Genomic DNA, 18,320 nt, shown 5'->3' on the forward strand with positions numbered 1-18,320 from the left:
TTGAGTTCTTCATTTAGAACAGGTTACAAAACTATAGAATATAGAGAGCCAGTGTAGATGAATGGATAATGGGCTGAATTTAGAGCCAAGTTCCTGGGTTCAAGTCCCATCTCTAACACACACTGACTGTGTGACCCTGAGTAAGTCCCTTAACCTCTCAGTACTCCCAGGAAAGTATATGAGCCTGTAACTGGTAGAAGAGGTAACTGCATTGAGAGAGATTTCCTCCATTGGGGCTTTTCTATACCCATGACTTCACATATCCAAAGTAAGGACTACACTACTGAAACTGGAGCATCTTGGCCATTTTAATCCTATTTGAATTCCATAGGTTGAAAATATATGCCGCCTTATTACTAACCTTTAACTTGTGATAAAGGTTTAAAAAAGCATAGCAAAGCAAAAAATTATCCCAAAGCAATAAGTTCAATGTATCAACAACAAAGCACAGTTTAGTGAGTTTGTGATGGGATTTAAAAAAGTGTCTAGCACCAGCTGCCTAGTTTAAATCTGGTTGGGTTCAGTGTCATTCTTTAATGGAACAGAAAGAGTCAGAGTACCTGAGTTTGAATCCTGCCTCTGCTGCTTATTAATACTTTATGTGATCTCAAGTAAATCACTTCACCTTTCTGGGCTGGTACTTTTAGATCACTATATTATACATTTTTTAACAATCATCTGTAAAAATGATTATTTTCTGGGAAAACTTTAGAGTCTTCCACTTGTTCTCACTAAAGAAACAAGAGAGTCTTAAGGTCAAGATTTGTCTTTGAAAAACTTCTGAATGTTTGAAAAACCCCTGTAATTAATTTGTCAAAATAAAAAATTTCAAGACATAGAGGATTTTAATGGGACTACTAGACTTAAGAAAAATTAAAACTCAGGATTTAAAAAAAATTTTCAGATGGTTACCATTTACATTCATTTCAAATTTTCTGCTTTCTATACATTATTAACCAAGAACATTGTTTCAGAAATAATAAGGTAATGCATATAGAACCAATATGTTGTATTAATAATCTTAAGGAAACAAACTTTATGTATTTTCTTTCACAGTATCACCTCATTTTTCTAGCCTCATGGGACAATAAAGTACTCTGAATACATTAATTTTTTTTAAATTATAGCTTACCATATTTCTATAAAGTACTGAATCTTTTTCATTTTAATCATTTATTATGAATATTTATAAAATGTTACCTGCTTTCTTAAAATAGTACACTAAATATGATTTGATTTTCCTCGATTGATTTGAGGTTTTTATTAGGAATTATCCGTTTCTGGGGGTAGTGTTTTGTTTTCATTGGCTAGGTCAGCTAGGCATCACTCATTGCTCTTGGTAGGAATTACTTTGATACGTTCCATTCTTGGCATTTCTCCCCACCCCCAATTACTTCTGATCTAGAGTAACACTGAAGGGGACCTCAGGTTGCCACAATAACCTAAATTGTACATATGAAACTAAAGAGTTGACTTTTTTGGCCTAAGGAGCACGGGCATTATGATGGCTTTTTTTGTGTTCTATTGGTGCCTTTTATTTTTATACCACAGTCATTCCCTTGAAGTTTCTCTACACCTCAAATCAAACCTCTTCTTTTAATAAAGCAAAACTGGTAGATCCTGTGAAGTATCTGCCACATTTCACATCCAAAAACCCCACTTCTCTTTTGATAAGAAAAGGCTGGGTTTGTTATCCAGGATTAATATTGACATGATAGCTCTTTTTCTTAATTCTCAGTCATATTCACTTCTTTTCTAGTTTGTAGCTATCTTCTACATGGTTGTGTTTGCCAGAAATTGACCAGATACATGAGACATTTGTCTATGTAATTTTAAGGGGAAAAAACCAAATTTGCTTATATCATCAAATAAAAAAAATAAGAATAAGATCAATTTAAATTAGTCATATCATTCCACAGATATTGCCTATCAGAATACAAGAAACTTTTAATGTGTCTGATGTTGCTTTTTAAAAAGTATAAAATGCAAAGTGCAAGTTTAGACTTTTAAAACATGATTTTTCACTGGAATTAGGTAGATTGAAACCATCTCTACCAAAAGGTTATGTAACTAAAAAAGTAAATTGCAACTCTAAAGCTTTTAAATCAAAAACTTTAAGTAAAATTTTCAGTTTAGTTACTACAATTTCTCATTCTGCTTCCATAATGTTTTAAAGTAATGCAAACTTTCTATATGTGTTCCCCAGAAACTCTTTTTAGCATTGAATGAAGATTTTGATTAGAGAACACAGTTTTTCTGGGCTCAGAAATTATCTGTGACCAACTATTTATGAAAATATTATTTCACTAGATTTTAACTATAATGAGATTATTAAAAAGGAATCCTTAGCAAGGCCATTTACAATTTAGTGTTTCTAATTCATGTGAAAATATTAATTGTTTAACTGAAGAAAATATAGGATAATATTTAAGATAATAACTTTTTATTATAGAAACATACAAGTGTTAAATATGTTAAAATATTTTAGTGTATAGCTATCTCAGAAAGTAAATAGTCAAATATTAGCCAAATTTCTAATATTAAAACATTGAAATAAACTGTTCTGAAGTAAAGCTTCTCTTATGAGATTTAAAGCTAGAAGGGTCCTTAGAGATCATCTAGTCCAGTTTCCTTATATTTACAAATGGGGAAACTGAGTGTCAAGGTATATGTTAAATGGCATTTCCAAAGTCACATAGGTAGCAGATGGCAGTGCTAGGAGTCAAACAGAGGTCTTCTGATTCCGAATTCATCACTTGTCTTGTTAGGATATGGTGATGGTTATGGTGGTGGGAATTGTGATGGTAGTGATCACATTCAATGATTAACATTTGAACTGGCTTCACACACAGATAATTAGCATAAGGGTTTATGTGTATGTATGTATATTTGCAGACCCAGTAACTAACTATGTGTCTGTTATTGGAGGGCCAACCTAGCTGTGTATGCAAAAGCTTATCACCGGAAGGTTGGCTACCAGGTGGTGATTTCTTTTGGCCATAGCAATCCTTGAAATAGACAAAAACAAAGTGACCCTCAGTTCTGTGAAATGCCCTTTCACTTGTTTAGTGGCAGAAAGTGAGGCACAGAGTATTAACATTCACACAGTCTAAGAACATCAACAAACCTTAAATGTTGATACTCTTTAGTGTGTGATCTTTGTCCAACAATGAAATGTCACACTTCTGGAGGAACTGAACAAGATTCCTAATGGCATTTCCTACGAAGGAAGCCAGAAGAATTAAAGATGTTACAACTAAATGGAAGGCAGTTCAGAAGTTCTCTTCAAGGAAGCAAATAAAGAAATTAGTCTCATCGTGCACCCAAAACACAAATACTTTGTGCCTATATCTCAATATTTTATTTAAGAAGAAGGTTGGAAGGCACTGGATGACAAATACTTGAATGGCATAAAAAATGAAAACCATACATAGAAATGTAATAATTATGAACATAGTCACTTCAGAACCAACAGTGTTCATCTGACTAGGACCAAGGTTAAAAAATAAATACCAATTTAGAAGAAAAGATTTAAGATGAAAATGTTTCATATGATTATAGAAACTGCAGGGTTTTTTTATATATAAAACACCAACTCCAGAAAATGAGACTTGCCATTGGGGATAGTGATGGGGAACATAATTTAGCCGGTAGACAGTTATAATTCTGGGGTTGAAAAGAGCCCAGAAATGACCTCAGTAAACAAAACTTTATTTCTTTGACAAGTGGAAAAATGTAGATGCCACAACTAATACCTGTTTAGCTATTACAAAATCATTTGCCTAATATTAAAGCAGAAGATGATGAAAGGCAAGAACTCATATCACTTCCTGAAACACCAAGAAACAATTGAGTGGAAAAGGTTTTGAAGAGCGTGGCATCAGATCTGTCTATACCAGATCACTCCTAGGGTATGTATAGATGAAATCGGAAATTTTAGCAAATAGTTAAAATTCAACATATAATCGTTTTTTAAAATACTGATATATTCTCATCAGCCATGACAGTAGAACCACTGTATTTGGATTATACTATCAGTATCCTCTGAACAAGAAAGTAAGAGTGGCAAAGGAAAAGGGGCTAGACCTGACCCGATACATATAAGAGAAATCTTTGGTGGTGGCACAAGTCCTAGAACATAAATTCACTTTTGTGTGATTCAATTCAACAAATGCTTATTAAGTACCTACTTTGTGCAAGTGGGTAGCAAGGTGCTACCCACCACAGTAGGGAAAAGAAATCAGCTTGCACTAGTAGACAAAACTGATGAAAAATTAATGTTGTCCTTACTATGATACACTGCCAACATGATAGCCTGTTAAATTAGTGCATCTTGACCAAGCAATACAAATGGACAATTAGGTGTGATTAAAATTGTGTCAGGGTAAATTGGACTGGATTAGATTTGAGAAACTATAGTGCTTTCAAATCCCATGTTGCTAAGAGCCACAAAAAGCTTTTTTAAAAACTTAAAAAGTGTTCTCCCAGATTCTATATGGCTGTGACTTACGGAATACCATATTCATGGAAAAATCCAAATTACAATGAATACAGAGGGTAATGGAAATATATGGTGGGCAAAAAAGATCATTGGATTTAGAACTCTGGAAGCCCTGCAAGATCATCTAGCCCAACCCTCCTCATCTTGAAGATGAGGAAACAGGTGTTAAGTGATTTGCCCAAGATCACACAGGAGAAGAGCTGGAATTTAAATAGGGTCTTCTGATTCCAAATCCAGTGGCACAGTCCACTGCACCACACTGCCACTTCTAGACCAGCATGTTATCAATAAATTGCATGTGATAAGCAATATTAAATATACAGCTGGACAGTTCTGTATTTTAAGACCCTTGGGACACTTAAAAGAATGAGAAAAAGGCCTCCAACATGTGAGTAGGTCTTCTGTGGAAGATTTATGGAAAGACATGGATAAGAATCACAGAATGAGAAGGCATTGGAAGGGTTGCAATCTGCATTGGTGGAGGGAGTACCCACACTGATGAAATCATGGATCTATCACAGTAAGTACATATATATATAGAGAGAGAGAAACAATGGACTTTAGCATATAAGCAGCTAAAGGATATTTTCATGAAACTGAATAAATTGCTGGTATATGTTGTATTTGTTATATAAAAATGAAAGTCTTAACCAAGAGAGGCAGGAATGAATTAGATTTGGGAAAGTTTTGTATGAAATATTGAGAAAAGTAGAAATAGGAAAGAAGTCTAGGAAAGAAAAGAAAATTTAGGGAGCAGAAAAAGGTAAAGGAAGCAAAGACTGGAGTATTAGACACTAAGGCCCCTAAAATTCATAGCCAGCCATCTAACTAAAGTAATTTGAAGCCCAAATTTAGATGAATTGCATGTTATGATGTGGGTTTGTGTCTTGTATGATAGATTTAGATATTTAAACATTTCAAAAGTTAGATTTTATGGCCTGATATTGGAAAATTTGGCCTGTTCCATTAGAATATTAACAACCTTGTTTCTATTTTAGCAGCATTAATAAGTACTCAAGCTATGTTCTAAGACATTGTACTGGATGCTTATAAAGACAAAAATGAAACAATCCCTGCCTTCAAGATGCTTACATTCTAATGGGTAAGGGAGATGAGAGTAAACATGAAGATAATACAAAATAAAGTTGGAGAGAAGGGAAGACAATCAACATTGGGAATCAGGAGGTAGCCTGAGATGAGGCAGGAAATAGAAAATTGTGTGTAAAAATAGCAAGTAAATTTTAGGTATATTCGATTACTAACAGGTTGTTTTTGACATTCTGATGCATTCAGAGAATTAACTGTCTTTTTGCTGCTAATTCTGTAATAGCAAACTTAAGTAATATTGACTGACCTTTAGATCTAACTTTGTTCTTTATTGTTTGTACAGGGACATGGGATTAGAACTATTTAGAAACCATGTTATTAGTGATAAGCTGGTTCAAAGTAAAACTATTGATGGAATTCTTCTGTTAATTGAACGAGAGAGAAATGGTGAAGCTGTGGACAGAAGCTTATTACGAAGTCTTTTGAGCATGCTCTCTGATCTTCAAGTAAGCATATAATCTTATGGTCCTTTCCTTTTTGATAAATCTGACATCATCATTCATACCTTAGAATAAAGAAGGCTTTTAAAACACTTATGTAATTTCAATAATGGAGTCAGTTGATTTTCATTTCTTATTTAATGGAAAAAGAGGTATTGATATAGTGAATAAAGAGCCATTCTTAGAGTTGAGAAAACTTGGCTTCAGCTCCAGCCTTTGGCACATACCATTTCTATGACCATTGGGCAAGTCATTTAACATCTCAGTGGTTCATGCAAAATTTTAAGAAATGAAGTTGCTAATGAGTTGCCTTTCTCTATAAGGAGAGTGAATTTCTGTTTTAGAAATTCACTAAACCAGTGAAATCACAGGTCCTTGACTTGTCCTCCCATACTCTTTTTTAAAATGGAAAAACGCTTTTCATTTAAAATGTAATACGGGGTGTGTGTGGGGGGGGGGGGGGAATAAAATGCAATACAAAGAAAAAATAAAATAAAAATAAATAAAAGGTAATACAGGGGACAACAAAGTAGCTCGGTGGATTGAGAGGCAGCAGGCCCTAGATTTAAATGTGGCCTCGGATGTGTGACCCTGGGCAAGTCACTTAACCCCCATTGCCTAGTCCTTACCACTTTTCTGCCTTGGAACCAACACACAGTATTGATTCTAAAATGGAAGGTAAGGGTATTAAAAAAAAAAAGTAATACAGTCACTCTAGAATGCTTTTTTCTTTTCTTTTTTTTAAGTATTTTAATTTGCTAGTTTAAATATAACCAAATACATACTACTTAAAGAGATTATTGCTTTTTTTTTATGTCAGTTTTGGGAAGCTAGAGTGATGGCATTTGTGGTCTTTCTTGTTTGTTTCTAGTTCTGCAACTAGATATCACAGTATAGGATTTTCTTCCATCAAAGAGTAGCTTTAGGAAACAAGTTGTTTTAGAACAGTGGTTCTCAACCTTTCTAATGCCGTGACCCCGCAATACAGTTCCTCATGTTGTGGTGACCCCAAACCAAAAAATTATTTTGGTGGCTACTTCAAAACTGTAATTTTGCTACAGTTATGATTTGGAATGTAAATACCTGATATGCAAAACAATATTTAATTATATGTTGAGAAATATTAATCCAGCAGGAGGCAGCCTGAGAGCTGGGGCGGGAGGTAAGTCATGCCTGGGGAGGGGGTCCACAGACACTGCCTGTCATCTCCCTCCAGCTTGAGCTGAGGCTTCACTTTCCTGGGGTTACTCGGCTCCATTATCTGCTCCAGGACTCATTCTTAGCCCCTCCGGAGCCAGCGCCCGGATGCTCTCTCTGGGTCTCTGTTTGAGTCCGGTCTCCAGGCAACAGGGTAAATCCATCGCCCCTCATGGGGGGGGGGGGAGGGGCTGCTGATAGGTAACTAATATTAGTACAATGTGCGGGCAGCAGGGTCCCCATTCTTTCCGAGATCTTGCTGTAAAGTAGCACGATTTCTCAGCGGCTAAAGCCATCGGAAATATGTATTTTCCGATGGCTTTAGATGACCCCTGTGTTTTGGTCATTCGACCCCCACCGGGGTTGCGACCCACAGGTTGAGAACCACTGTTTTAGAAGGACGAAATTGAAAATTGTCTCTAGGGTATTTGTAGTACTTTGATTATCAATTTTGTTTCTCTTTTTAGTAATCAAAATCAGCAACAATGTAAAGTAGCCCAGGCTTGTTTTTGGTATCTTAACCTCTCTTTTCACATTCTCTTTTTCACCTTTCATGGCACCTCCAATAGCCAGTTCTTTCGAATTCTGGCTCTTATTAAAACTTTGTATTTTAATTCTGAATTTGATTATACCACATGCAAAAATGAGCATTTCCATATTGTAAACCTTAAAATTTCTTAGACTTATGAATGTTGGAAATTTCCCCATTGGGAAATTTCATACTGGAAAAAATTTCCTACTGATAGTAAGAACTCTATTGGAATGTGAAAACCCCTTGGCATGGGAGGATCCTTCTCCTCCCTACTTAAGACTACTTTAGGACAGAAACCTTTTGCTAAACAATGGAAAGGGTTTTGACCTATGCTTAAGCATAGAACAGGAAGTTCTTTGAGTCATGATTGATTTTAGAATTGATACAATAGAGATACTTGGAATGACAGAACCAGGTCTTGGAAAATACAATCTCCACCCTACTTAGAGTAACAGGATTTAGGAAGGGCTGCAGCAAAGATCAAGATTTAATTATTTGAGAATATGACCTTCAACAGACATGTGCAAAGCCACAGACCTCTGGGCGGTCCTGGGTTAAACTAGAGCCACCATTGGCACAGGGGAAACATCGACAGTGATTGGTAGATGTGAGAACTGAGGGGAGGGAACTTAGATGGTTTCCTTAAAGATAGTGGGGTCTGAGGACAGAGAGAGAGAGGTTTTTGCTCTGAGAGGTTTTGCTCTAAAGGAGTCTGAGAGGAGAGAGGTCCTGGAGGGAGAGCTCCTGGAGAGGTCTGAGAGGAGGGCTTGCTCTGAAGGAGGCTGGAGGTGGAGGCTCCTGAGACTGTTTCTCCATTTTGGTCACATGAGTGATAGGGACTGATCTCTTTTCTTTGCCTCAGCTATCTAAGGGCTTGGGCCTTTGGCCCAGCCTAAACAGAGGGGGTATTTAAGCCCTATTCCCTTCTTTCCCTCTCTCTTTCCCTCTCTCTCTCTCTCTCTGCTTCTCTCTCTCTCTCTCTCTTTCTCTCTCTCTCTCTCTCTCTCTCATACCTTTCTTCCTCCTGTTTGTAATTAAAAACTCCATAAAAGGTTGACTGCTGACTTGAGTTTTCATTTAGGAATTACATAGCTGAATTCCTTGGCGACCTTAAATTAATATATATCAGTCTTTTAAAGTGATTTCGATATCACAATATACACAGCAGAACAAGAAAAAAAAGAGGATGGTCTTCATTTCACACTGCTTGCTTCTTTCAGTACTATATAATAAATTCCCCCTTACTTTCAGAATTGTTTTGCTTGTCTATGCTTCCTTCTGAAGTTCTCTTCTCTTCTGTATATTTTTAAATGATTTATGGTGTTCTTTCTTTGACATCACTATTTTGAACTTCCTCTTTCCCATTAGTATTCACTCCTAATAAAAAGCAGAGATTGCCATGCCCAGAGTCAAAGGACCTGGGTTCAAATCTAGCTTCAGACATTTTCTAGCTATGTGACTGTAGGCAAGCTACTTAACATCAATTGCCTAGCCTTTGCCATTCGTGTCTTAAAATTGATAGTAAGACAGAAGGTAAGAATATTAATTGGGGGTGGGGGGTAAAAATAAACATAGGCAAATAAAACCAAGCCTTTAAAGTCCAGTTCTAGAGATGTTTCTTGCTGCACCATCACTTCTCTGACAGGAGTTATGTAACATTGTCTCATTATGGTCCCTCCAAAAACATGCTTGGTCATTGCTTTGAGTTGATTCTTAAGGCTTTGAAAATTTTTGTTTTCTTTATAATGTTGTTATCCTTGTATAATTTGGTTTTCTGGTTCTGTTCACTTTCCTCTGTATGACTTCCTACTTCCCAGGATTCTCTGAAATTGTCTCATCTTCTCTTAACATCACAGATTATATTTGGTTAGGCATCCCCAATTGATGGAGACATTCTCTTAGATTCCAGTTCTGTTCTGTTAATCCCTCCTTTTAATGATCAGGAATTTAGTTTTTCTTGTGAATATTCCTTTTCCCGGGGTTAGGCTCCCTCTTAATCTCCATTCACTCCTATTTCTTTGTGAAATTTGATATATTTTACAACAAAACCTGTTTGTGTCTCTACATGAGTGCATGTGTATTTATGTTCAACCTGACTTTTGTCTAACTTAAATAGAGAGAGACTTACTTGGTGTCTGCTCCTCATCTTTTCTTCAAAGTTTTTATAATTTTTTTCACTACCCATTTGGAAAAATAATATATTCCACCCCCTTCTTCTTCCTTCCTTTTTGACCTATCTTCTTGTTATATTTTTTATAGGTCTCAGAACAGAACCAGTCCATTTCCAGATACTCTGATTTGCTTACTTATAACTCCCTTTATAATCCTCAAGGATGTTAAGATTCTAAAAGGACAGTTGTGTCTTCACCTGTTAAAAATTAGCACTACATCATCGCAAAGCTCCTTTCCCTTGCTCAAATAAATTTACCTTTCTAGGTTTCTCTTGACTCTTGTGTTTGCATTTCAAAGATTCTACTTAGCTAGCACTGGTCTTTTCTTTAGAACTGTTAGAAGGTTCTATTCATGGCCCGTTTTGTTTTCCCCTTACAGAATCATGCCCAACCTTGAAGGAATAAGTTAAATAGGTGGCTCATATCTTCTTTTTGCCACTTAGAAAATTCCAAGATCTTCTTACAGCTAAGACTTATACAATCCTAACTGTGGTCACTTGGAACTTAAAATACTTTCTACTAGATATTTAAAGTATTTTTTTTTCTTTGCTTTGACATGGAAGTTCTGGATTTTGGCTGTAACATTGTTGGGACATCCTTTTAGGGTTTCTTTCAAGTATTAGTAATAACTCTTAAAACAGAATATCAAGGGCTAAGCAGACAAGTCAAGTGACTTGCCTAGGTTCACACAGCTAAGAAGTATCTGAGACCAGGTTTGAGCCCTGGCCTTCCTGACTCCAGGCCTAGCACTCTCCCCTCTCCCCACTGTGCCACCTATCTGCCCGAGGCTAATGATTCCTTTTTTTTTTACCCTTACTTTCTTAACTGACCCCAAGGCTAATTGTTTTTAAACAAACTCTTCTTGACCTTTTTTACAGACCTATTTTTGATACCATTTACCTTAAATTGTCTTTCCATTTTTAAAAGATCTTTTTATTTTTGTTCTTATTTTCTTACATTGATTTCTCTATTCTAGTTTTTCAGAGACCATTATTTAAGTTAGATTTACTACTTTCTCTTTTAAACTATTCCAATTCTCTCCAGGAGCTTATATTTCATTTTTTTACTACTTGTTTCATTTCTCCTGGATTTTCATATAGTCTTTATGGAAAAATTCTTATTTTTCCCTTCAGGTCTCTGCTTGCTATTGTTAAGAAGTTGAATTTTGGGATATGTCTTGAGTTTACAGTGATTCCTTACCATAGTCATTGGCTTCACTTGGATCTCCAGCCTTAGTTCCTAAACTGGGGCTTTGTACTGAGGCCAGCCTTCACTCTCTCCTGGAGCAGTCCCTTTGGGGGTCGGTGAGCTCTGCTTTGTCTCCACCCCAGTGACCTGTATCCTCTGCTAAGCTTTTAGAAGTCATAGCACCGGATCTTCTGGGTCATTTAGTGTGGATCAGGATGGGGTGCTGGATGGCCTGTAGCCCTGGACCTGGAGTGCTGTTGTAGTCCCACTGCTGCTGACTTCTGTGGCTTCCAAGGTTCACAGCAGGGATTTCTGACCTCCTTGGAGTTTTCTAAGGGGAGCCCTTCGCTCCTGCTGCCTGAGATTCTCTAGCCAGTCTCTGCTTGTACTGGGAGAGGCTTCTAGGTTGTTGGGGAACCCTTTTCTATGCTTCAGCTTACTATTTCTGCATTGTGGATTAGAAGAAGTCACTTCTCATTAGATACAGTGATTATTTAATTGGGTATGAAATTTAGCTTTTTACTGGAATAAAGGATGTGAAAGTAGATAGCTTGCCTCCTTTCTGGCAGCCTTCTAAGCGCAGAATTGTCTTTTGCTGTACATAGATTAGTCATTTTAAAAGAATTAGTGTATGGTAATGTACACAAGATTATGTAAATAGTTCTCTGAAATATACTGAATTAATCATTCTTGGGTGATTAGGTGGGACCTAGAAAGACATTACATAAGTAACGAAGCCACTAACCGAAACACGATTAATATCTATGAAGGGCCATCCGTGCAAAACAAGAGTTCCTTTGTAGAGTTAATGGCTTGTGGGGATGGGGACAGAAGTCTTATATATGTATTTTTAATTCTGTCTTGGTTTTTGTTGTTGTTTTTTAGCTTTTACCTTCCATCTTGGAATCACTACTATATATTGGTTCTAAGGCAGAAGAGCGGTAAGGGCTAGGCAGTGGGGTTAAGTGACTTGCCCAGGGTCACCCAGTGATTTGAATCCAGGATTTCCCATCTGGACCTGACTCTCAATCCACTGAGCCACCCAGCTGTCCCTCTGTCTTTATTTCCTAAGAACAGATAGGACCCAAATCCCCTTTCTTCCACAGTTCAACTCCGGGGAGGTGGTAGATTCCTCACTTACCACCCTGGAGTAAATACAGTAGTCCCTCTTCCCCCATCCATTTATCCATGGTTTCCGTTCCCTGTGGTCTGGCTGGTTAGAGTGAGGTCTTCTGCTTTCACTTGGAGGTGGGTTTTTAGGGCGTTGTTTTTGGACGTGTACATGCATCCATGTGTGCGTGAGTTGGTGGGAGGCCTCAGAAGGTGAGAAGAGAACCGAGTACTAGGCAGAAAGTTGAAAGTGAGAGCCGTGTATGGGGTATGGTATTAGCTGTCATTTCGGGCATTCATTGGGGGTCTACTCTACCCCCCTATCTCCCATAAGAGGGGTCTACAGGATTACTCACTTCATGGTAAAACTCAGAAGATTTGCTTTCATGTGTAAGTACCCATCTTGTGGCTTCTGATACACTGCTATGAGACACAGTTTTCGTAACTAGAGGCATAAATAGGTTGAATAAAGCGCTAACTAACCAGAATTGGTAATATGCCAAACTGCATGCTACCTCAAAAATAATGGGTTTATTTTTCTTCTAAACCCACCACTGTTTCTATAAGTGTGAATAGTCTGATTGGAGTGTTTTTAAGCCAAATAGAAGAAAATTACAACCAGAACTTCAGACCCTTTCTCTGATTGCCTGAACTAACTCCTAAATGTTAACACAGAAATGTTCCACATATAAAATGACTTAGCCAAATTTACAGTCATCTTAATATATTTTGACTACATCTCACCATGAATTCAAAGTTTGTCCTTTATTCCTCTCCTCTATTTACCCTCCAGGCAGTCCATTTTAGTGGTAGCTCCAGTTTCCTATATTTGGGTTGTTAAATATTACAGGATAACATTAAGAAATTCATAGCAATAATGCCTTGATGAGATTTGCACTTAGCATTGGCAGGAAGATGTTCAGTTCTGCTTCTGAATATAAAGGAGAAGGAAGCCAAAAACAACAATATTTTTTAACCCATCTTCTGCCAGACTTGGTCAATAGCTCACTGATTACTTCTTTTACAAAGGGAGTTTGTGGACAGCTGAGTAGCATAGTGGATAGAGTGCCAGGCCTGGATTCAGATCTAGCCTCAGGTACTTCCTAGCTATTTGACCCTAGACAAGTCACTTAACCCCTATTCTCTAGAACTTGCTGCTCTTCTGTCTTAAGATTGATAGAAAGACAGAAAGTATGGGTAAGGGAGTAGAGTATTCCTTCTATATCAGTGGGATAACCATTCATTAGAAAATAGTGTTGAAATTCAGCTAATGTCTTCTCTGGACAAATATAAACTGGAGAATTCTTGAGGAGGAAAATTAAAACTTCTATCTCTTTTCTAAAATACCACAAGTTTTTTTATTTGTTTGTTTGTTTTGCCTTGTCAAGATCCCTAGCCCATGCCTTTTATATTCTCAGGTCTGCCTCTTTAAAGACTAATTTTAAGAATCTTATTTTCTAAATTTTGATCATCCAGGAACAAGTATCAAATTTTGTACCATTGTTGATGCAGACATTGGTTCCTTATTTGAAGCAATAATATTTTTTAGATTTGTATACATACACACATATATAGATATAGATATCTTTGTCATTCAGCTGAACATCTCTTGCCAGGATATTTTGACATTTGGAAGCCAACATTTAGATATATACTTATCTCTCTATCAAGAGTCTGAGCTGGTTCATCATGCCACCAGGTGTTTAAGTGGCAACGCATTTTGGAATTATTTAAAAGAACTATTTTAGAGTGCCATAGTGGTACCTGCTACTGGGGGAGGCAAGGGTTCAGTAGTAAATAAAAGAGCATACACATGGAAAAGTAGCTGATTTCTTAGTCACTTTTAACTTTTAATTTACTCTTGTTTTTCCCAGAATCTATTATGTAACCTCAAACTTAAAACCGAAACAAAGATCTTTAACTTTTTGTCACTAAATACTATTAATTTTTTAGGTCTATAAAGATTCATTTGAGCAGAAATTCTTGGAAGAAACTAATTGTTTATATGCTGCAGAAGGCCAAAGACTAATGCAAGAAAGAGAGGTAAGAAAATAAAATATAACCATAATGGCTTTTGTTTCATTTCAAAATTTATACTTCTAATTTTAATACAATTGCACTTGGCAAACACACTTCTGAAACCTTTTTTTACAGCCATTATGACAAAAATAGGATTTTGGTCTGTAGCTAAAAACAAAACTATCCCAAGAGATGTAATTAATTGATGTGCCATTGATATAAACTATATATTTCCTTATTAATTGAAAACTTTTTATTATATTCCTCAAAACAGAAATTCAATAAGATAACACTAAAAAGGAATAAATGCAAAAGTATAAAAAATGCTTGGGGGCTGCTAGATAACTCAATGGGCAGAGCACTGGGCCTAGAGTTAAGAAGACTCACTGAAGTTCAAATCCTACCTCAGATACTGTGTGACCCTAGGCAAGTCATTTAACCTGGTTTGCCTCAGTTTCCTCATTTGTAAGATGAACTAGAGAAGGAAATGCCAAACCACTCCAGTATCTTTGCCAAGAAAACCCAAATGGAGTCACAGAGAGTCAGACGAAATTGACTCATTAATAAAAATTTAAAATGCTAAATATTAAAAAATGAAATAGATGAAAGAGTCATAGAATCATAGATCTGGAGCTGGAATAGACTTCCACAGCCATATTGCCCAAACCCCTCATTTTAGATGAGACCCATAGATGTGACTTGCCCCAACATCATTCATGTAATAAATAGGAGAGATGGAATTTGAAACCAGGTCCTGGGATTCCAGAGCCAATGTTTTCATTATATGAGTTTAGAATTCAAAAAGAATTAAAATAGAAACTAAAAATTTTCCCACAAAATACTCTTAGAATCAGTATTTGTGTTGAAAAGGAACTTATAGGTCATCTAGTTCAACACATCTCCAGTTTTCTAGGTGATGAGAAATGAAGTGAGTTATGCAGGGTCACTCTGCTAATTAGTGGCAGGAACTGGTCCTGGAAACTCAAGTCTTCTGAATTCTGATCATTTTGTTACTTTTTTTCAGACTGCTCTGCCCTGAAAGTGGTTTCTTTGCAAATGGCATGGTTAAGCAAATCCTTTGAACTTATCTCCAAAATGTCACTCTGTGGTTGTCTGGGGACCTTAGCTATGTGGTTTTCTCTTCATTTGGCCAAGAAAATTCCATATCAGAACTTTGCTGTCTAGCTGCTGAGGAACAAAGTTTTTTCCCTTTAAGAAGTGATACTCCAACCGGTTTTCCTTTAAGAAGTTTTAAGAGTAGAAAAGTAGATAAGAGAAGCCTAATACTACGTTAGAGAGCCTGTTTTTTATCAGCTCTGCAGCAAAGCAGATGTTAAATGGAATGAGAAGTATAGCATTTTGGTCTTGTATCTTCTGATTCAATAAGTTGTTTACTGGCACACATAAACAAATGAGTTGTTTTTTTTTTATCAAGTCATAGGAAGCCCATGGAATCTCACATAAAATATAGACAGATAAGTAAATTTAGCTCTCAGCATCTTGTCCAATACCTAATCCACACAGCCCAAGGACAGTTTAAAAAAGCCCATGTATTTCATGGCACTATGATGGAAACAATGCGCAGCAAAGCTTCCTCAAAATGCATTTTAATGATAAAACCAAGAGGAAAAAGGGAGAGAGTGTTGGCAATAAAAGTAGTGGTGGGAGAGTGTAGGGAAGGAAATTGGAGAGGGAATGTGTAAAAGAGAAAATAAATCTTTGTTAATTGAAAAATAAAAGAAAAAATGTTTGGATTTGGAGTCAAAGAACCCAGGTTCAAATTGTGAATTACAAGTTAGTATTATATATGACTTTGGGAAAGTCTCTTCACATCTCTGGTCTTCTTCATCTATATAATGAGGGAATCGTATCAGATAACTCCTTAGGCCTCTTACTGCTCTAAAACTATAATTCTAAAATCCTAGCATTTTGTTCCTAACTTAATCTCTAAAATCATTTTGAGGAAAATGATAGGATTTTTTTAAATTCCCAGAAGAAAGTGATTATAGAAATCAATGACAATTTTAACATTATTTCTGTGACATCATTGATTTCTTGGCATTTTTTGTTTGAAAGGTCCCGGAATACCTTAACCATGTAAACAAACGTTTAGAAGAAGAAGGAGACAGAGTAATAACATATTTAGATCACAGCACACAGTGAGTATTATTTGTTTTCTCTCGTTTTGTATGGTAATTCTGAGTGGTGCTGGTGGTAATAGTATAATCTATATAGGCCACATGGTTAACACTTAGTAACATTAACCTTGTGAATGCTTCATAAGTCCTAATGAGGTGAAATTTGTTTTCAAGAAATCAGCAAATTGGATGGCAATGGTATGGATTGGAGCTACAGAGCTTTAATATCACTTTTACATTTATACAGTGTGGATAGATACCTATTTGGCCTAATGTCAGGAGTTCCCTGTTTTCAAGGAAATTAATTCATGCTGAGCTATTTCTCATCTTTAAAAGTTCTAGATAAAAAGAGACCCAGGCATAATTGATGGGACTCAATTGGAATTTACAAGATGTTGTTGAATATCAGTTCAATTAGGCGTACATCGAATAGTGAATCTTCAGTTCCATATTTACTAATTCCCCCAATCCTTTAAAAAACAAAAAAACTAGGTCTCTGCCCTCTTACCTAGATTGGAAGCACAGGAGCTGCCTACAAGCTTGATCCCACTACTGACCACCACTGAAACTTTGACTGCTCTGTTTTTCTGGCATAGGTCATTTCACCCCTCCTTAGGCAAGCTGGTGGTTCCCTGATCCCAGGGACTCTACATGTTGATGCAGAACTTAGTTTAGGTGCCAGGCATATTCAAAGCCCAAGCAATCTGCCAATCCCAACTACACAGGTAATAGGGAATATAAGTCAGTACTGTCATGCCTGATTTTGCCCCCCTTAAACTGGTGGGGAGCTAGAAAATAGCATTCATTATACAAACCTCTATCTGTCAATCTCTTACCACATCAGTGAGTTTGAACTTCATTAGTCAACAGATGTGACTGAGTGCCTACAATAATACTGTACCTTTCATTTTCATGGGATTTTAGTTTTCTGTTTTTCATCAGGTGCTCCCCTCTTATTTTATTGCATTGTTTAAGCCATTTATATTAAAAATGTGATTATTAGGCTACCTCAGTTTATTTCTTTTATATTTTTATCCCCTTCCTCTTTTAAGTCAATATTTTATTCCTTTGAGTTTCCTTAAACTACCTTTATGTTGCTCCATTCCCACAAACACTCCCTGATCTTGCTCCTTCTCAAGCTTTTTTATTTTACTTACACTGTTCATTTCTCTTTTTATTTCTAACCCTCACTCTAGTTGTAGCTTTATTTTTTTTTCTTCTTAATGCATCATGAGGGTAAAGTTTCTGAAGAACCAAATTGGAATTTCTTATATCTTGTGTTTTTGTTTTGTTTTTTAATATTACTGTCTTTGTAAATTCATCTACCCACTCTGTTTGCTGCTGAGCTTTTAGAAATATTGATGATCCCTGAAGGAAGCCCTGTTGTGTCCTTTTCTCTTTTAGACTAGGACACCCTCTCACTTCAGGTCCCTTCATCTCAGTCTCCATTACTTTTGTCTTGCTACCATATAGCCTGTGATGAGAGACTAAAAGAGCATTATCTCCTTACTATATACCTGTGGAATTGGTGGACCTATATTGTTTTCCCCTCTCTTACCTCCTTTCTTCCCATTTGTACAACCTACCACTGTCATCCCCACACATAGAATCTAGATTCACTTGTATAGGTTAGGAGATTTCGTCCATAGACATATCTTCTCACTTTCTTTCTTCTGATTAAGTTTCTTTAAATATTTTGTCTCTTAGGTGCTTTTGATCCTCCTTTTTTTTAACCCCATAATTCAATCTGCTTAAAAATAAAACAAAAACCATAACTTACAGAAATGAGTAAATTGATTTTATTAGTCTTTTCTTTTCCTTTTCTCAGTCACTTTTTTATTAAGATCACTATCTTCTTTGGAATTGATTTTTCTAATCACAGATCCTTTGGAGCCTCTGAAAAACAGGATGCTCTGT

At 36.4% G+C, this 18,320-nt stretch overlaps 1 protein-coding gene across 3 annotated transcripts in view; it reads left to right on the forward strand.

Annotated features, from left to right (window-relative positions):
- CUL4A (cullin 4A) overlaps positions 1 to 18,320 on the forward strand; it is a 67,671-nt gene that overhangs the window by 25,015 nt on the left and 24,336 nt on the right. For all 3 annotated transcript variants that reach the window (XM_056808262.1, XM_001364831.5, XM_056808263.1), the window contains 3 exons: positions 5,892 to 6,054; positions 14,200 to 14,289; positions 16,342 to 16,424. In XM_056808262.1, the coding sequence (XP_056664240.1) occupies positions 5,892 to 6,054; positions 14,200 to 14,289; positions 16,342 to 16,424 (336 nt within the window). The remainder of the gene's footprint in view (positions 1 to 5,891; positions 6,055 to 14,199; positions 14,290 to 16,341; positions 16,425 to 18,320) is intronic.

This window comes from Monodelphis domestica, chromosome 8 (genome assembly GCF_027887165.1).
Source record: "Monodelphis domestica isolate mMonDom1 chromosome 8, mMonDom1.pri, whole genome shotgun sequence".
Classification (NCBI taxonomy): Eukaryota; Metazoa; Chordata; class Mammalia; order Didelphimorphia; family Didelphidae; genus Monodelphis; species Monodelphis domestica.